The sequence below is a fragment of the Rhinolophus sinicus genome, chromosome 1, assembly GCF_057876585.1.
Source record: "Rhinolophus sinicus isolate RSI-liver-muscle chromosome 1, RSI-T2T, whole genome shotgun sequence".
NCBI classification, from domain to species: Eukaryota; Metazoa; Chordata; class Mammalia; order Chiroptera; family Rhinolophidae; genus Rhinolophus; species Rhinolophus sinicus.
In genome coordinates this window covers 133160067-133175284 of record NC_142501.1, presented here as the reverse complement: position 1 = coordinate 133175284, position 15218 = coordinate 133160067, and the positions used below count along the sequence as shown (strand labels likewise).

Sequence of the window (15218 nt, the reverse complement as noted above, 5' to 3'; positions counted from 1 at the left end):
TGACTGTAGGACAAAATCTAAACTTCTTAGAATTATAACTACAACTACCATTTTTTAAGTGCTTACCATGTGGTAAATGCCTACTAGTTTTAATCCGTAACAACTTTATAGGCTCAATATAGTCAGTTCTTGTTCTGGAGACAGGGAAAAGGAGCACAGGGAGGTTAAGAATCTGATCTTACCACAAAGGAACTGAATGGCATAGCCAGGTTTTGAACTATCAAACCAAACTGCCATTTGATCTCTTTCACAACGTGACCCCTTTACTTTTACAGCCTCATGTCCAGTCACTCCATTCCTTCCCACACTCTGCGTTCGGCCTCCTTAAAGCCATTTTTTTTCAAATACACAACTGTCAGACGTTACTAAAATAAAAAATAAGATTCCGAGAGATTAAGTGACTTTCTACAGGGCACATAATAGCATAATGGAAGGTGAACAAGAGGTCTTGTGAATATGATTTCAGGGTTCTTTCCATACCCAGTTTAGACAACATTTTACAATGGCATGCTTCTGAGTATGCTGCAATTGCTGTCACCGTCTTCATTCAGATATGCTTTGTCTTTCGCACTAGGATGTATATTCTAATTTCATCTCACTTGAATTCTTCTAGAGTGCTTAGCATAGTGCCCAGTACATGTCATTCATTAAATGTGTGATACTAAAATCAATTTATTTGATGGTAAAAATCATCTAGAAAACAGTAAATTCAGGGCGGCTGAATGGCTCAGTTGGTCAGAGTGCGAGCTCTTAACAACAAGGTTGCCGTTTCAATTACTGCACAGGATGATGGGTTGTGCCTCCTGCAACTAAAGTTGAAAACGGCAACTGGACTTGGAGCTCAGCTGCGCCCTCCACAACTAGACTGAAGGACAATGACTTGACTTGGAGCTGATGGGCCCTGGAAAAACACTGTTCCCCAACATCCCCCACCACCGCAAAAAAAAAAAAAAAAAGAAGAAGAAATTCAGCACTATTAATTTAAAATACATACCCTATCATTTTCTAACAAATTTATTCTGTTGATCTACATCTAACTGTTCTCTAGTATAACCTCCTAAACCCACTAAAAACCAACCCCAGGGCAGGACTCACAGCAGATGATTCAACTAACATTTAAGTGCTCAGCATGGATCATACATTATACTGCGCACTTTCAAACACTATCTCTGCAGGATATATAGGAGCCGGAACTCAGCTGTAAATGAAGTACACATAACATTAACATCTGTATACCAGCCTCAGATAGCCCAGAAAATGACTTTATTTTTTCAGAGCCAACTTAGAATTTTGTAATATTGCTTTGTCTTATCACATTTAGTCTTACTTTCTTTTTTTTTTATTAGTTTCAGAGAGAATTTATTTATAAAGTTAAGAGAATGATCCCTTATAATCCTGCATTGCTCACTATATATTTTACAGCTAGAATTGAAGAGACGTATTATAAACTATTTACCCCCAAATCTCACTTTCTATAACAATCAAATATGAAACACAGTGCACTAAAATTAATTAAATAATCTATAAATTATTAATAAGAAATTATATAGTATTTTAATTTTAAACAATAATCCTTATTAGAGAGAAAAGGCCGATTAGTAATTATAAATTAAGGAATAGCTATAAAAATAAAAACATAAGATGATAAAAACAAAAGTCCATTAAGCACTACAAACTAACAACAAGCAAAATACTGGCAAATACTCAGTTCTGCAATTCTAAACAGATAAGGATTTGCTAAAATGGGTATATTTAAACCGATGATTAACAGTAGTAGCAATATTCTTTTCTTAATGACAATTAAATATTTTATCTGAAATCTTTTTATTATTTAGCAAGCCATTTTATTCTTTGACAGAAAAGTAATCGTTATCTTAATATGTTCTGAATATATTTGGATTTAGTTTAACAAAAAGTTGATACAACTATTGTTTTAAATGAATAGGAGCCACCCATTAGGACAATTTTCAAAGATTTCTTGGGTGAAATACTTTTGGGGGGTAGAATTGTATTTGTCTGCTTACTGTTATTTTCTAGAACATTAACAGGACATCTATATCATACTGCAATTACTCCCCAAAATACTGAAGTACAACCATACAGTACTGTTGTTACAGTATAACACAAACAATAGGTAGACAACCAATAACATACTTTCAAGAAGTGAATACAAAGGAATGTATTCTTACAAGTTAGATTTACAATTATAGAAATAACGAGGTAATTAATGACCAAAGTTATTTCGGCATACCTATGTATCAAGCACACACAGATATGAAAGTAGAAAGCAAAATGAGAAGAAAAAGGAAAAACATATTAAAGAAATGTCATCATAGGCACCCAGGAAAGTGTTCTCAAAAGAGAAGATAGGAACAAAGAAGGGGAAGGGAAATACAGGCCAAAAATATCTGAAGAAAAAATAAGACAAAGGCAGTGTCCTAATTACAATGAAAATGTTCAATTAACTAATAAACTTCTAAAATCTTAGTTGCATCCACTTTGCCAAGACAAATTACACTGCAGAGCCCTACCCTTGTAGAATTTGTTTCACCTCTTAAAAACAGAATCCAGCTGGAAAAGGAAAATTATTAAAGTTGCTTTTAGTCTTTATTTTTAAATAGTTTTACAAAAATGTCATAGAAAACTTATTTTCTTTTTAAAACTAGCGCCAACTGATGAACCAGAATGTCTCTGAAAGCAACCAAAAGAAAACTTGAAAAACTCTATTTGGATTTCTATAAAACACTGGTAGAGATTTTGTTTTTACAACTGTTGGGTACAAGTGTAGGCAGCCTTCAGGCAAGGAGGGAGGAAGAGAAAAAACTCTGTCCATGTCCTTATAGAAGGTCTCCTTTCTAACTGAAAAGGCCAGCACTTAGCAGAAGTTGAACGTGCATGTCTCTGTCGCCATAGAGCCTAGTACAGTACATGGTAGAAGATGAATTCCTTAATTGAATGGCTGAATAATTTGGGTACATATGATTATATTTAATATCATAATATCTACATACATACACATGTATGTGTGTACATAACTACATTAATTTATCCATCATTTTAACTTTTAAGCGCTCTAAGTAGAATTTTCAAAAAGACAGAAAAACATATATCCACCTACCTTGGGTTTGTCCTAATATATTTTTTCCTGCCACATTTGCTCATTATTAAGACATTTATAATCAATGCTTTGCTCCTTCCTCGTTTTCTTCTTTCGTTATCCTGCAGTAAAATTATAATGTTGAATTGGGAAATCATAACATTTTAATTTTAAAAACATAAAACCTCTCAAAACTACATCACAAAAATACTCTAATTTCTATAAAATTGAAAAAAAAAAGACAGACTAGAAAGCTAAAAACAATTCCGTATTTTTTTCAATCTTATTTCTATTCAATTTTATGATCTTCCTAGGAAAAAAATTCAAAAAATTCAAATCATGTGCTATTTCTCAGGTTCTTTTCTATGGAAGAGAAAGCAGTGCTATCTAAATCATTTAATATACACTATGTATTGCTCATAAGCATCCGCTCTATTTTAAAAATGATAATAATTACTTAATAAACTGAACGAATTTATCATTTTTCTTAGATTTCACTCCACTGCAACAAATTTGTCAACCGTTTTTTTGGAACTGGGTTTTGCCAAAGAATTTTAACTCCACACAAAATATTATCAGTTCATTTAAACTTTCCTTCCAATAGCTTTCAATTTATTAAAAAAGCTGTTTTAGACATTGTAGCAATTAAACCCATTTTTTTTTAACTAGTATCTTTTTAAAATACGCATTTAGCATGCTGAATGAGGTAAAATTGGCAAAGAAAAAGACAAAAGGATATCTGGGAGCCCTTAGAGTTGGAAAGGCCCAATGTGCACACCCAAAAGAACCATCTAGGCACACATCTAGCAGGTGGAGCTTAGCCACAGACATACCGCCTTGACGGTTCCCTAAGTCGTCCCCTCTAAAATGGTGTCACACCATCACAGTCAATTTTGAAACTTAGTTGGCCACACCTCACACTAAGGGCACTAAGGAAATGGTTATTACTGCTACCACATACCCCTGCCTCCCAGGCAAAGGGACAACAAGAGATGGTAAAGGCATTTGATCCAGGCTACCTACAACGTGAACAAAAAGTAAGAATGGTGACACTCTTTTAGATTAAACCTTGTTCTGTTATATCTTGCCATCATTTTACATGGGACATCTTCCAAAAAAAAAAAAAAATTGTGTAACCAAGGGCAAGGACCATTGATTGGCACCCATACCAGATAATAAAATGTTCCTGCTTTCCAGGAGCTTGCAATCTACTGAGGGAAACAGACGTTTAAACAAAGAATAACAATAAAATTATTTGAATAATGATCATGGCACCATATGAGGAGAAATAACTGCTCATTTCTATATTTCTCGTGGTACTATTTTTAGTTTAATTTTTAAATAAGTAATATGGTTCAAAATTCAAAAAGCAGAAAAAGGTATATTTAGTGAAGTCAGGAACAGCCACCCATTTCCTATTCCCCGAGGCAAGCAGCACGGCAGAAAGTACCAGCTTCCTGCCACCACCGCTACAGGATGGCAAAAAAGACTGGCCTCATATCAGAATGACCGTCAGGTAAACCGGATCCTGACTCAGGATTACCAGAAAATTATTTCATTCCAAGTACTAAGAAATCATCACTGAGTGATGACATGCTTGCAAATTCAAAAGGATGCTTTTTAATTAGTCTCCATCTTAACATCCCCACAGCATTTCCTACTCTCCAAATTTCTTCCTCCTTGAGCTCTTAATGACACCACTTTCATGCTTTTCTTCTAAATTATCCAGCCCTTTGTTCTGTCTTCTTTCGTCCATTCTTTACAAGGTTGGTATCGCAGGATTCCAGTCCCAAAAATCTCCTCCGCATTTTCCCTAGGCTATTCCACCTCACCTGATGAGTCTCAAATCTCACCTCCAGCCCAGACTTCTCTCTCCTGAGCTCAAGCCTTTTTGTTAGCCTGTTAGACGTCTTTGAATGGATTGCTCACAGACCCTCAAGCCCAAGATGTTCAAAACTAACCTCAACTCTTTCGCTCTGTCTCTCTCCTTTTGCTGTACTCTTATCTCAGTGACTGGCGTCACCTGACCCAGCCACCCTATCTGGGAGTCCACCTATGCCTTTCCTCCGCACTTTCCGTGTCCCCAGTTCCCAAGGAGGCAACATGGGCTAGTGGTGGTAGCATAGAAGCGTGTCGTATAAAAAGCACTGGCATTAGAGGTAAATATGGGTGTTAACTTGAGTTCTATCACTTATCAGCTGTGTGATCTCGAACAATTATTTAATTTCTCCAAGCATCCTTTTCTATCTATCCAATGGAGATGATATCAATCTTGTTTTGAGGAGGAAATGTAATAATAAATGAAAAGGTCTAATTGTGCCTGGAATATAAGCAAGGACCACTAGCTTGATTAGCCTCAATCATTTTATTTTCTAAATATCTCAACTGCTCCATTTTCTCTATCCTCATTGCTACTGCTTTAGTTCTGAAACTGATCATTTCTTGACATGATAAAAGCAGTACAGCCTCCCTGTAAACAGTAATAAGCCTCTCCTTATAATTACTTCACCTCACTCAAACCTTTGTAATCCACCATAATCCACTCCATTAGAACACACTATTCAAAATGCAAAACCAAATATGCTATTTCCTCTTTCAAAATTGTCCAATGGTTCCCCCTTTACCTTATTACTAGATATCCAATGTTTGGTAGCTGCTTACTAAAGTTTGTTGTAAAAGCTTTCAGATTTTAAGGTATGCCTTTCCTTTCTATTACATCAATTTCCCAGGTTCAGAATTACCTGGTGTGGATTTGGAAGGCAGGAGGTCCCATTCTACTACAGTATGAACTATGCATACTTTGAAAAACTCAACTGCTTTTTAAACTATTGATCTTATCCCAAGCCTGGTTTTAATGCCCTAGAACATGCTGTTAGTGGGTTGAATCTAGATCCCTCACCTGCACGTACACAAACATGTGAATGCTGAAGAGCTCAAATGTCCCAATGCATTCTCATGATGGGCTTAATATGATATATATTCTATTTAACCTAAAACATGCCCCTTGAATTCATCATGTTGCATGATACAGCCTGAGGTTGTAATTTTTAAACTGATCCCCTTACTGCCTAAAATCAGAGAATACTGATGTTATGTCCTGTATACTACCAATATTCCACAAAAATAATTTTCAAGTTCTATCTCCAAGGAAGTTTATTTAGAGTAGAAAGGTATATTTTAGATAAGTTTATTGTATGCATATACCTCATACCGAGAGAGGAAAACACGTTTTAAAAATCTTTTGCCTTCATGTGGATTTCTGTGCTGTATTTGGAAAAAAGGCCATTTATCACGTTGACAAAAACTTTCTATTATACATCAGTTTTAACTATAAAAATATTTGGCTTTCACTTTACTCTTCACCGGTGTCTTATTCTATTCACCCTCTGGCATTAATCAATTTCAATGCTATCAAGTATCCCTTAATGTAATAGCTCTCTACAGATATTTAAAATAAGCGATTAAAGATAGCACTTACACTTACAAAATTCTGAACATCTCCTCTGTTGTGCTTAATTACATTACTCTCTCAACTTTCTAGAAAAATTAGGTATATAATAAGAATCAAATTTCTTTGGCAACTTTACAAGAATATAAAAGCTTCCTTAACCAATATCCACCTCATCAACCAACTGTCTTAACTGATGTTCTCTATTCCTTCTGTAAAACCTTCTGTTTAGCTAATGCCCACCAGTTCTTCTCTAGTGTGCCCAGGCACTTCTGCTCCTACCAGCTATGGTATATGTTTACCAACAGTTAGTTGTATTATCACCAAACTTGATTATGTTAGCCACTTTACTGTTGCAATTTGGAATTCCGTTAAATAGCATGTCAGATCTAATTATTAAATAGATAAAATGATTTTAAAAGATAGCTGTTCCTATGACACTAAGTTGAATGTTTTGGAAAGGCAAAGGCAGGATGCTTTAAAAAATCCTGCTTTTGGACTAGATATTACAGTGGAAGGTAACTATAAAATATTGGGGAAATGTTACACAAATGTAAAATTCTTTATAAAGACACTTGTAAAATGATCTAAGTTCTTGTTCCACTTTCAAAACCCCCAAAATAGAAATTGCAAATCATGCATTGAGATTTTTTTTTTTTGGCAAGAAAGGCAAAAAACCCCAAACAAAACAAAAAACCCCACCACTGCAAATAGCATAGACAAATTAAAAAGAAAAGAATGTGGAATGAAATGCAATTCACGTCTTATGGAAGTAGGAAGAGAAAGAACACAGAAAAGCCCCATCTGTTACTTTGGTTCTGGAATGAAGCAAAGTTTTAGTTCTTGGGAAAGTAGATCTCTACAGGTTAACTACAATTTAAGTAGTAGCAACAGCAAATAAGGTTTGAAATACAAAGGAAGAATATGAAGCTCATATTGTAAAGCTGGTTCTTCTCAACTAAGACTACGAGAAACTTGGGAGAAGCAGTGGTAGCAAGAAGAGAGACGTAATTCCCAAGAGCCGTATACCTCCAGTCAACAGGGATGAGCCTTTTTTACGCAAGGAGATGAGTACAGGAAAAACAAAGGGAGACAGTAATAAGAGGAAATTACAACACTTGTAATGTTTTGTAATCTTTGTGAAGCAAACTTAGCATAACTGTCAAGTAACAATCAACACTTTTGTGTTAGAAGTAGCCAGGAGCAGTTACTTGTAAAGCTATTTGAAACACTTGTAAATAATGTCTTTAATATTTTGAACATGACTCATACATAAAAATCAGGCAGCTTTCTAGTACAGATTCAAGGTCTCGCCAATTTAATTGCTTCAGATACCTGCTGTTATTTAAGGAGTCTTAACTCTTTCCTAAAATCACCAAAGGATTAACTACTATTCAAGTATCTCTTTCTTTTTCAATTCACTCCCCACCTGGTGCCTGCTTTTGGCTACTTCACAGTTAATGAACGGCAGAATAGGCAGCTAGAAAGGAAATGAAATTAAATTCAAATAATCATTGCCTATCTATCTCTACCTCTCCAAGCTCCCTCTCCCCATACCACCACTACTTCTTGAAGGGAAACAAATTTTAAAATTTCTTGGGGAGTTATTTGTTGGGTTACAGTCACTGTAGCGCTTTGCTATGAAGCATACTTCATCACTGCACTTTAAGTACATGTCAAAACACTTATCTACAAATAAAGTACAACTGCATTGATTACAACCTTGTAAATCTGGGAAGGAGTAGATAAGACACTTGAATTACCTGAAGTGCAGAGAAATTAATTTCAGTGTTATTATACTTACCTAGATGGGTCCTATCTTGTGTATTTGAACTTGGAACAAAACTGGTATCTTTTTAGGTACAGAAACATGCCTAATAAGTTATAGTCCTCCATCAATTTTTAAAAGTAGCAAAAGCATCCTATGCATCTATATACAGTAACGTTAAGTCTTTATGTAGGATAGTTGCCCCAATTCCAGAGCTAGAAGCTTTCATCATAATCAATGCAGCATAAAAATTGAGGCTGTTTGAGATTATGAACAAAACTGTATGACATTTAACATTCTGAATTAGGATGGTCTAATTTTAAATCTGCTGAGTTAAAAAAAAAATCTTCAGTAAGATAACTCTAAAGAAACTTGAGTTTATTTTGTGAAAATCTCAAGTAATATAATCACATGAGCCCCACTGTTAAAATTTCACAGGATTTTATTAACATTTAATTATTCTGGTTGTACGCTGTTCAGAAAATATGCATGAAGATGCTTCCTATTTTAGGAGAACTGGGAAGTTTCAAAAGACCCTCACACAAGAATTGCTAGTAAGATTTTCTTGGAGACAAACATCCTTCCTCAACGAGGGAGACAGTTATTTAAACAGTCTTTAAGCAAAACTCCCATACAACTTTCGAGCCTATGCTTTTCATCAAAATTGTTTCACATAAACCTTGCCAGTAATTGCCTTCAACACTCTAGGAAGGCCAGTGAACAGACGTGCAAAATATTTTATTTTTTAAACTTTGCTATAACTGAATTATACCAATAAGACTCTAGGTGTCTTCATGATTTATATCAACATAAATTCCCACTAACGTTCTCCTTAGGTTTTCTTCTTCATTCTCCCTTATTCTCTACTGGATATCCTAGAGCATCAAAAAAAGAAAACCCATGAGTGATAAGTGAAAGCATTTATTTACCCAACAACAGCACACTCTTTACTGTGAAGTTCCTATGGTAAAGTATTTTTTTAAAGGAAATTAACAAAATTGTTTTAAATATTTCTACCTGTGAAATAAATATTGATATGAAATGGGTGAGAAACACTTCCCCTGAAACACATGTGAAATGGGTGAGAAACACTTCCCCTGAAATCTATATTTTTATAACCTATACGTGTGTCTATACTGATTATACGAAATCACATTCAATGTTACAATAACCCTTCTCAAAGTTAATTTTTACATATGAACCCATCAGTTCAATAAAGTAGAAACAACAATTCAAAGACATTTCAGGCTTATTTCCTTAATGGCCAATTTGACTGCAAGTCAAAATATCAATGGTTCAGCTGTTAACTGTCTGCATTGTTCAGTTTTATTTTTTAAAGTCTAAAATAGAACAGCACATTTGAGCACTTTCCAACAGACTACCCACTTCAATAATAAACCTGGTATTGTTTTTCGGCCCAATACTTACATGTAGAGAATATCAAGTTGGAAGAAACAAGGTCAGAAAGATATGTCTACACTGATAAAGATTCAGTGAGGATTCCTTACATTTGTTAATAATCTGAAACTCATATCTACTTTCCATGAAATGGCCATAATTCTAAAGATTTCATATTTTAATCATGCAATGAATGACTCTCCTCAGTGGGAAACTAGTCAATGGCTTCGGGAGTTGGTTAAATTCATCAGTGGAAGCAAATTTCATTAACCTTCCCAGGCAATGCAAAAACAAAAAGACTAAAGAGCTCCTCTGTGTTTATATATCCAATAAAAATTTATTCACATATTCTTACAAAATATGTACACAAAACATCAGTATAATTACAACTTCACACTCACCAAAACAATTGCAGATTGACCAGCAAGTCACTGGGAAAGCATTTGCTTACTTACATTGATCTATTTACAAATTCACCAAAAACGTTTTAATTACCAACACTATAAGACAATATTTTCAGTGTTTACTCATCCAGGATCAAAAACATTCAAATATCTCTTTAAAAGTTACGTTTGGATCAGTAAGTAGCTCCTTAAACATCAGTTTTTTAATACTTAACATTCATTGGCCAAAATAGTGTGCAAGTTGCCTTCCTTTGGGGGAAAACATTAAGTTCAAAGATTTAAACACTACTCTGACTCAAGGAAAGCAGTTTGTTACCCAAAAAGCAGATCAAGGCTAAGAGAAAAATGTACCCAAAGGGAAAAAAACAGCAAACATGAATTATTAACGTAATCCAATACAATTTTCATATTTCACCTCTCATTGTGCACCTAGATTTATATTTACCTCATGGAAAGGTGGTTGCACTCCCAGCAGACCGACAAATTAAGCAGAAAAGAAAGAAATTTTATGCAAGTCACGTAGGTAACCGGCACTGTTTAAAGGGGCTCTTTCAGTTTTAGTCAGACTTTCAGGCTGATCCTAAGTCAAAATTTCTGAAAATATGATCGAAAACTGACGGCAGCTTTACAGACCACAGTTCAGGAAACGGCTAAATGATTTCAAACTTAGGGCTGCGGTATACTTACAAAAAGCAGTAAGACAAAAGAACTACGTTGAAAATGTGTTTGTGCCCTGTTCAGCATGTTGTGGGAACCTTGCCAGGTGGTCCCAAAAAAGGGCAAAAATCAAAAGTAAACAATAAGAGAAACCGCGATTTGTAGCGGATTTGTTCCTCGTTCGCACTATCTCACCAGATAGACCGCGTCTGGGAACTAAAACGAGTCAACAGCGATGTCCCTCAGACTCATGTTTCGGAGAAGAAATGGGTTAACGTTAATTTATATCCCAACAGAGTACATAAAACTGGGACAAAGGTGCTACTAATAGCCGGCTGTGGTAAATAAACCAACGTCCTTACTTCTGGTTTCCCTTTTCTTTTCAGAGCGAGGACCACACTCCTCAGAGCAAGAAGGCTTTTTCAGAATGACTTTTCCAACGTGTACCAAGTTCAAAGGAGTCACGGAGGCTGAGAGCACAGATGAGCAGCTCCGCGCTCGGGAAGAGTTGTGCGGCCAACACCGAGGCGACCCTGAACCGACGAGTGGGAGCGGCCGGGGAAGACCGCCCGAGGAGCCCCGCCGTCCCCGTTCCCGCCCGCCCGCCCGCCCGGCGCCCCTGCCCCGGGGCCCCGACCCCCGCAGGCCACCCGATGCCCCCGCTCCGCTCCGCCTCCTGCGCCGCGTCCCTGCTCCTGGGTCTCTGGTCCGAGCCGGCGCGCCACTTACCCGCCGCGAAGGGATTTACGTAGCGGCGCTCGTCACTGCTTACGGACGCGAGGAGGTGGGGACGACCAGCCGACCGCTGCTCAGGAGCGGCGCCGCCGCCCAGCAACCCGGCGCGGCGCCGGCGGCGACCCCACGTTGCGCACGTCAGCTCTGATGCGGTAGCCGCGGCCTCCCAGCCGAGCCAGGACCAAAAGTAACGCAGCAGCCGACCGAACAGCGTCCGCGCGCCCCGTCCTCCCCTCCCCCACTCCACGACCGCCTCCCGGGGGACGCCCGTCGGAAAAATCCAAGCTCGAACTCTGCCCCCTGCCGGCCGCCAGCGGGAGTGCGGCGCTGACAATCCAACAATTAAATGGAACGGGGGTAGAAAAAGTGTCAGGGGGCGGGGCCTGAGGCTGTACCGAAGGGCCGGGTCAGGGGGCGGGGCCTAGGGAGGCGGGGCGGGGCCGGGAAGAGAAACCCGGGAGGGAGGGGCAAGGCCGAATCCGGGGCGGAGCTCGAGGAACTGCAGGAAGCCGGAAGTTCCCTCGCTGCGTGTGTAACCGAAAGCAAATAATTTGAAAACGTAGCCAATGATGGTTGCAGACCCAAAGCTGAGCTCTGCGAGTGTCGTGGGTCCCTCTCGGCCGGGGGCGCTTCCTGCAGAGCCTCAGGAGCCTCCCCACTCCCACGCCCCTGCAGCGTCCGCCGTCCTGAGAAACGCCGTTAGGTCCGGTGTCCCCGGCTGGACGCGAGACCTCGGGAGGCCCGACTGGCAGCCCTTATGCCCAAGCCCAGTCTGCTGCTGCATCCCAGGTGGTTTTGACTGTGCGTCCGTGTCGCGGAGAAACAGCGATAGTTTCCAGTTGGCGATGGGACAGAGGAGAGGAGGGCTTTTTGACAACAAGCAAACCCCTATCTCCAAGGGAAGAGAGTTTAGTTTTCATCCAACTGGAAACCTGGAAACCTTTCTGGCCTGTAAAGCAGTCACCTCTTGTAAACTAGGAATCCATTTAAGTGTACTCAGAATATGCTAAGTTATTGTAAGGCGGAGTAGACCCTCAGAAAGGCAGGACTTTTAGCCTAGAAATAAACCTCTTCACATTCAGAAAAAACGAAATTAAAACAATGATTTCTCACCCAACTAATAGTACTCAGGAATGCGACACGCTGGAAACCGCTGTCCAGGACACAACTTGAAAATTGCTGAGAAAAGAAAAAAAAAAAAATCAGCTTAGTACAGGTTGAGAAGGGAAGTTTTGTGAAATACTACCATCTCCCAGTAGAATGGGAGAAAAATCCTGAACTCTTCAGTGCTAGATTTGGCCAACCCAAGCTACTCCCAGCTGTAATGCATATTATCAGAGATAAGAGAATAAAAGCCTGGTAAGTTCACTTCCCCTTTTTGATATTGGCAGTATTCTGAAGCTCTCCTTCCAGTGTAACAGGTGATGCATATCTCCATCACCTTATAAAAATTAATTTCTTAACATTACCAAACTAAACCATTAACCAATCCTTTTGTGTGTGTAGAGAAGGATGGCACAGAGCACTTACCCATAAGCAAAACAGCTCATTTTAGCTCACAGAAAAAGGGGTCATTAGAAGAGAAGAGAAGAAGAAAGGATTTCTAAACCCTGAAAAATCATATAACGTTCATTGTGGTCAAGGTTGATCATATGCTAGATGAATAGATTTTTAGCTGCAAGTGATTGAGTGGAAATTGTGATTATTCCCAAAACTTCTCCACCTGCTTGTTTATTCCCAAATATCTTTAACAAAAGTATACATTCTTTTAATGGAAGCTATTAGACCTTTAAAGGGCTCAAAATGAAAGTATGAGTGGTAAACCAACATGTACTAAGATGTAAATGTCATATAGAATCCTTCAGAGCAGGGAAGAGTACTTGCCGTTTGGAGAACAGGAGACAGTACCTGCGACCTGAAGGGAGAGGGCAGGAGATAGCAGGAAAGGTACACTAGTTTCCTATTGCTGCTACGACCACGACAAACTTAACACAAATTTATTATCTCACAGTTCTGTATGTTGAAAGTCTGATATGTATCTTACTGAGCTAAAATCGGGGTCACCTCCAGGGAAGAGTCCCTTTCCTTGCCTTTTCCAGCTTCTAGAGGCCACTCATAGTCCTTGGCTCATTGCCCTTTCCTACATTTTCAAAGCCAGCAACCACGGTTGAGTCCTCATGCTGCCATTTCTCTGATTCTCTCTTGCCTCCCTCTTTCACTTATAAGAACCCTTGTGATTACACTGGGCCCATCCTGATAATCCAGGATAATTTCCCCGTCTCAAAATCACCTGATTAGCAACCTCAATTCTATCTGCAACCTTAATTTTTCTTTGCCATGTAACCTAGCATATTCACAGGTTCCAGGGATTAGGATGTGAACCTCTTTAGGGGGGATATAATTCTGCCTACCCACGGTGAAGGATTCCGAAAGAAGCTTGAGGTCCTGAGACAAATCACCTGCCTCTCAGGTTTATCCCTTTCAAATAATTCAAGCACTTGATTGGAAGTGCCAATAACTGGTTTTTCGGTTTCTCATATTTATATCTGCTATAAAGTTCATAGTAAATTTTAAAATGGGATAGCAAGGATAAAGAACAGCATGGTTACCGAGTATTCTCATTTTGTATGATTAGCCACTCAGCGAACAAACTCTTAAAAAGAGTCTGGAGGCTTTGCTAGAAATAAATGATAAAGATGTATTCAAGAGCCTTGAGTTTGCAATCTGGGAACACGGTTAGGCAAAAACATATAAGTGATCCAAAGAAGAAAGAAAAGAGTGCTTATTGTTAAAAATGCATTCTTGAGAATAATCAGCCCTTCATTCTTAGCCCTAGTGTTGGTCCAGGATTATCAGTCAAGTATCAGGCAGTCTTGATGATGGATGCCAGGTGGCCTGGATGATAGGCACCAGGAGGTCTGGTCACATCCGTTGGTCGGGAAAGTAAATGTTAGGGGGACGTCAAGTGGTCTGGATACATGAGTTGTTCAGTGGGTGATCAGAGGGTTATCTGGAGGTCAGGTATTGACACACAACGAACTGATGCACTTCCAGGCATTAGGGCAGGACTGGAAAGTGTAAAAGTTTGAGTTCCAAGGCTAGTTAGAACAAGAATAAAATTGTTTCCTCTTGCCTCAACGTTTATAATATTCATTTTAGCAACTCGGTTAAAGTGAATCCATTTTATATATTCCCTATCTTCACTCTTTCCTCACACTGTGTCAGTGTCTTTATCATAATTTGCACTGAGTAGGACCTAGTCTAAATCCCAGCTTTGTTCCAATCTAATTTTCGTAGATCACTTCAAGGGGAATTGTATCCAGAATTGTCTCTTCCATAGGATAGGAATACTCAGGGCAAAGGCATCCCCATTATTACCTGTCTGAGGTCATCCTTGCCTCCAGTACAGTTCATCTTATGTATTTCTGTCCGGTTCATTTTCCCCATGCACGGATCTCATGACGTGATTTCTTGTCTTAAAATCTAGAACGACTAAGAGAAACTGAGGTTTAAGGGGTGAGAGGTAAAAAGGAAATAGAATTCCCTTTTGTGGCCTCTTGAATTTTGTATTATGTATGCATTGCTTATTCTAAAAATATAAAATTTTAATTAAAACCAAGGAAAAAAGCTTCAGTGAGATCTTGTTGGCCAACATAGTCCAACTATCTTTGTCATAAAGCTCTTTATGATCTGGGTCCAACTTAACTATAG

At 38.5% G+C, this 15218-nt stretch overlaps 1 protein-coding gene across 24 annotated transcripts in view; it reads right to left on the bottom strand.

The window, feature by feature from the left end:
- The window catches only part of CREM (cAMP responsive element modulator), a 70312-nt gene extending 58672 nt beyond the window's left edge, over positions 1 to 11640 (bottom strand). For 18 of the 24 annotated variants that reach the window (XM_019741711.3, XM_019741713.3, XM_019741721.3 and 15 more), the window contains exons 1-2: positions 11502 to 11640; positions 3119 to 3219 (exon numbers count right to left, since the gene is read on the bottom strand). In XM_019741711.3, coding sequence (XP_019597270.2) covers positions 3119 to 3162 — 44 coding nt within the window. In that variant the 5' untranslated portion in view covers positions 3163 to 3219; positions 11502 to 11640. Of the gene's footprint in view, positions 1 to 3118; positions 3220 to 10560; positions 11334 to 11501 lie in introns of those variants that run through there. The other 6 variants (XM_019741714.3, XM_088789676.1, XM_074324686.2 and 3 more) reach the window with 4 other exon arrangements.
- Between the last annotated feature and the right edge of the window lie 3578 nt (positions 11641 to 15218).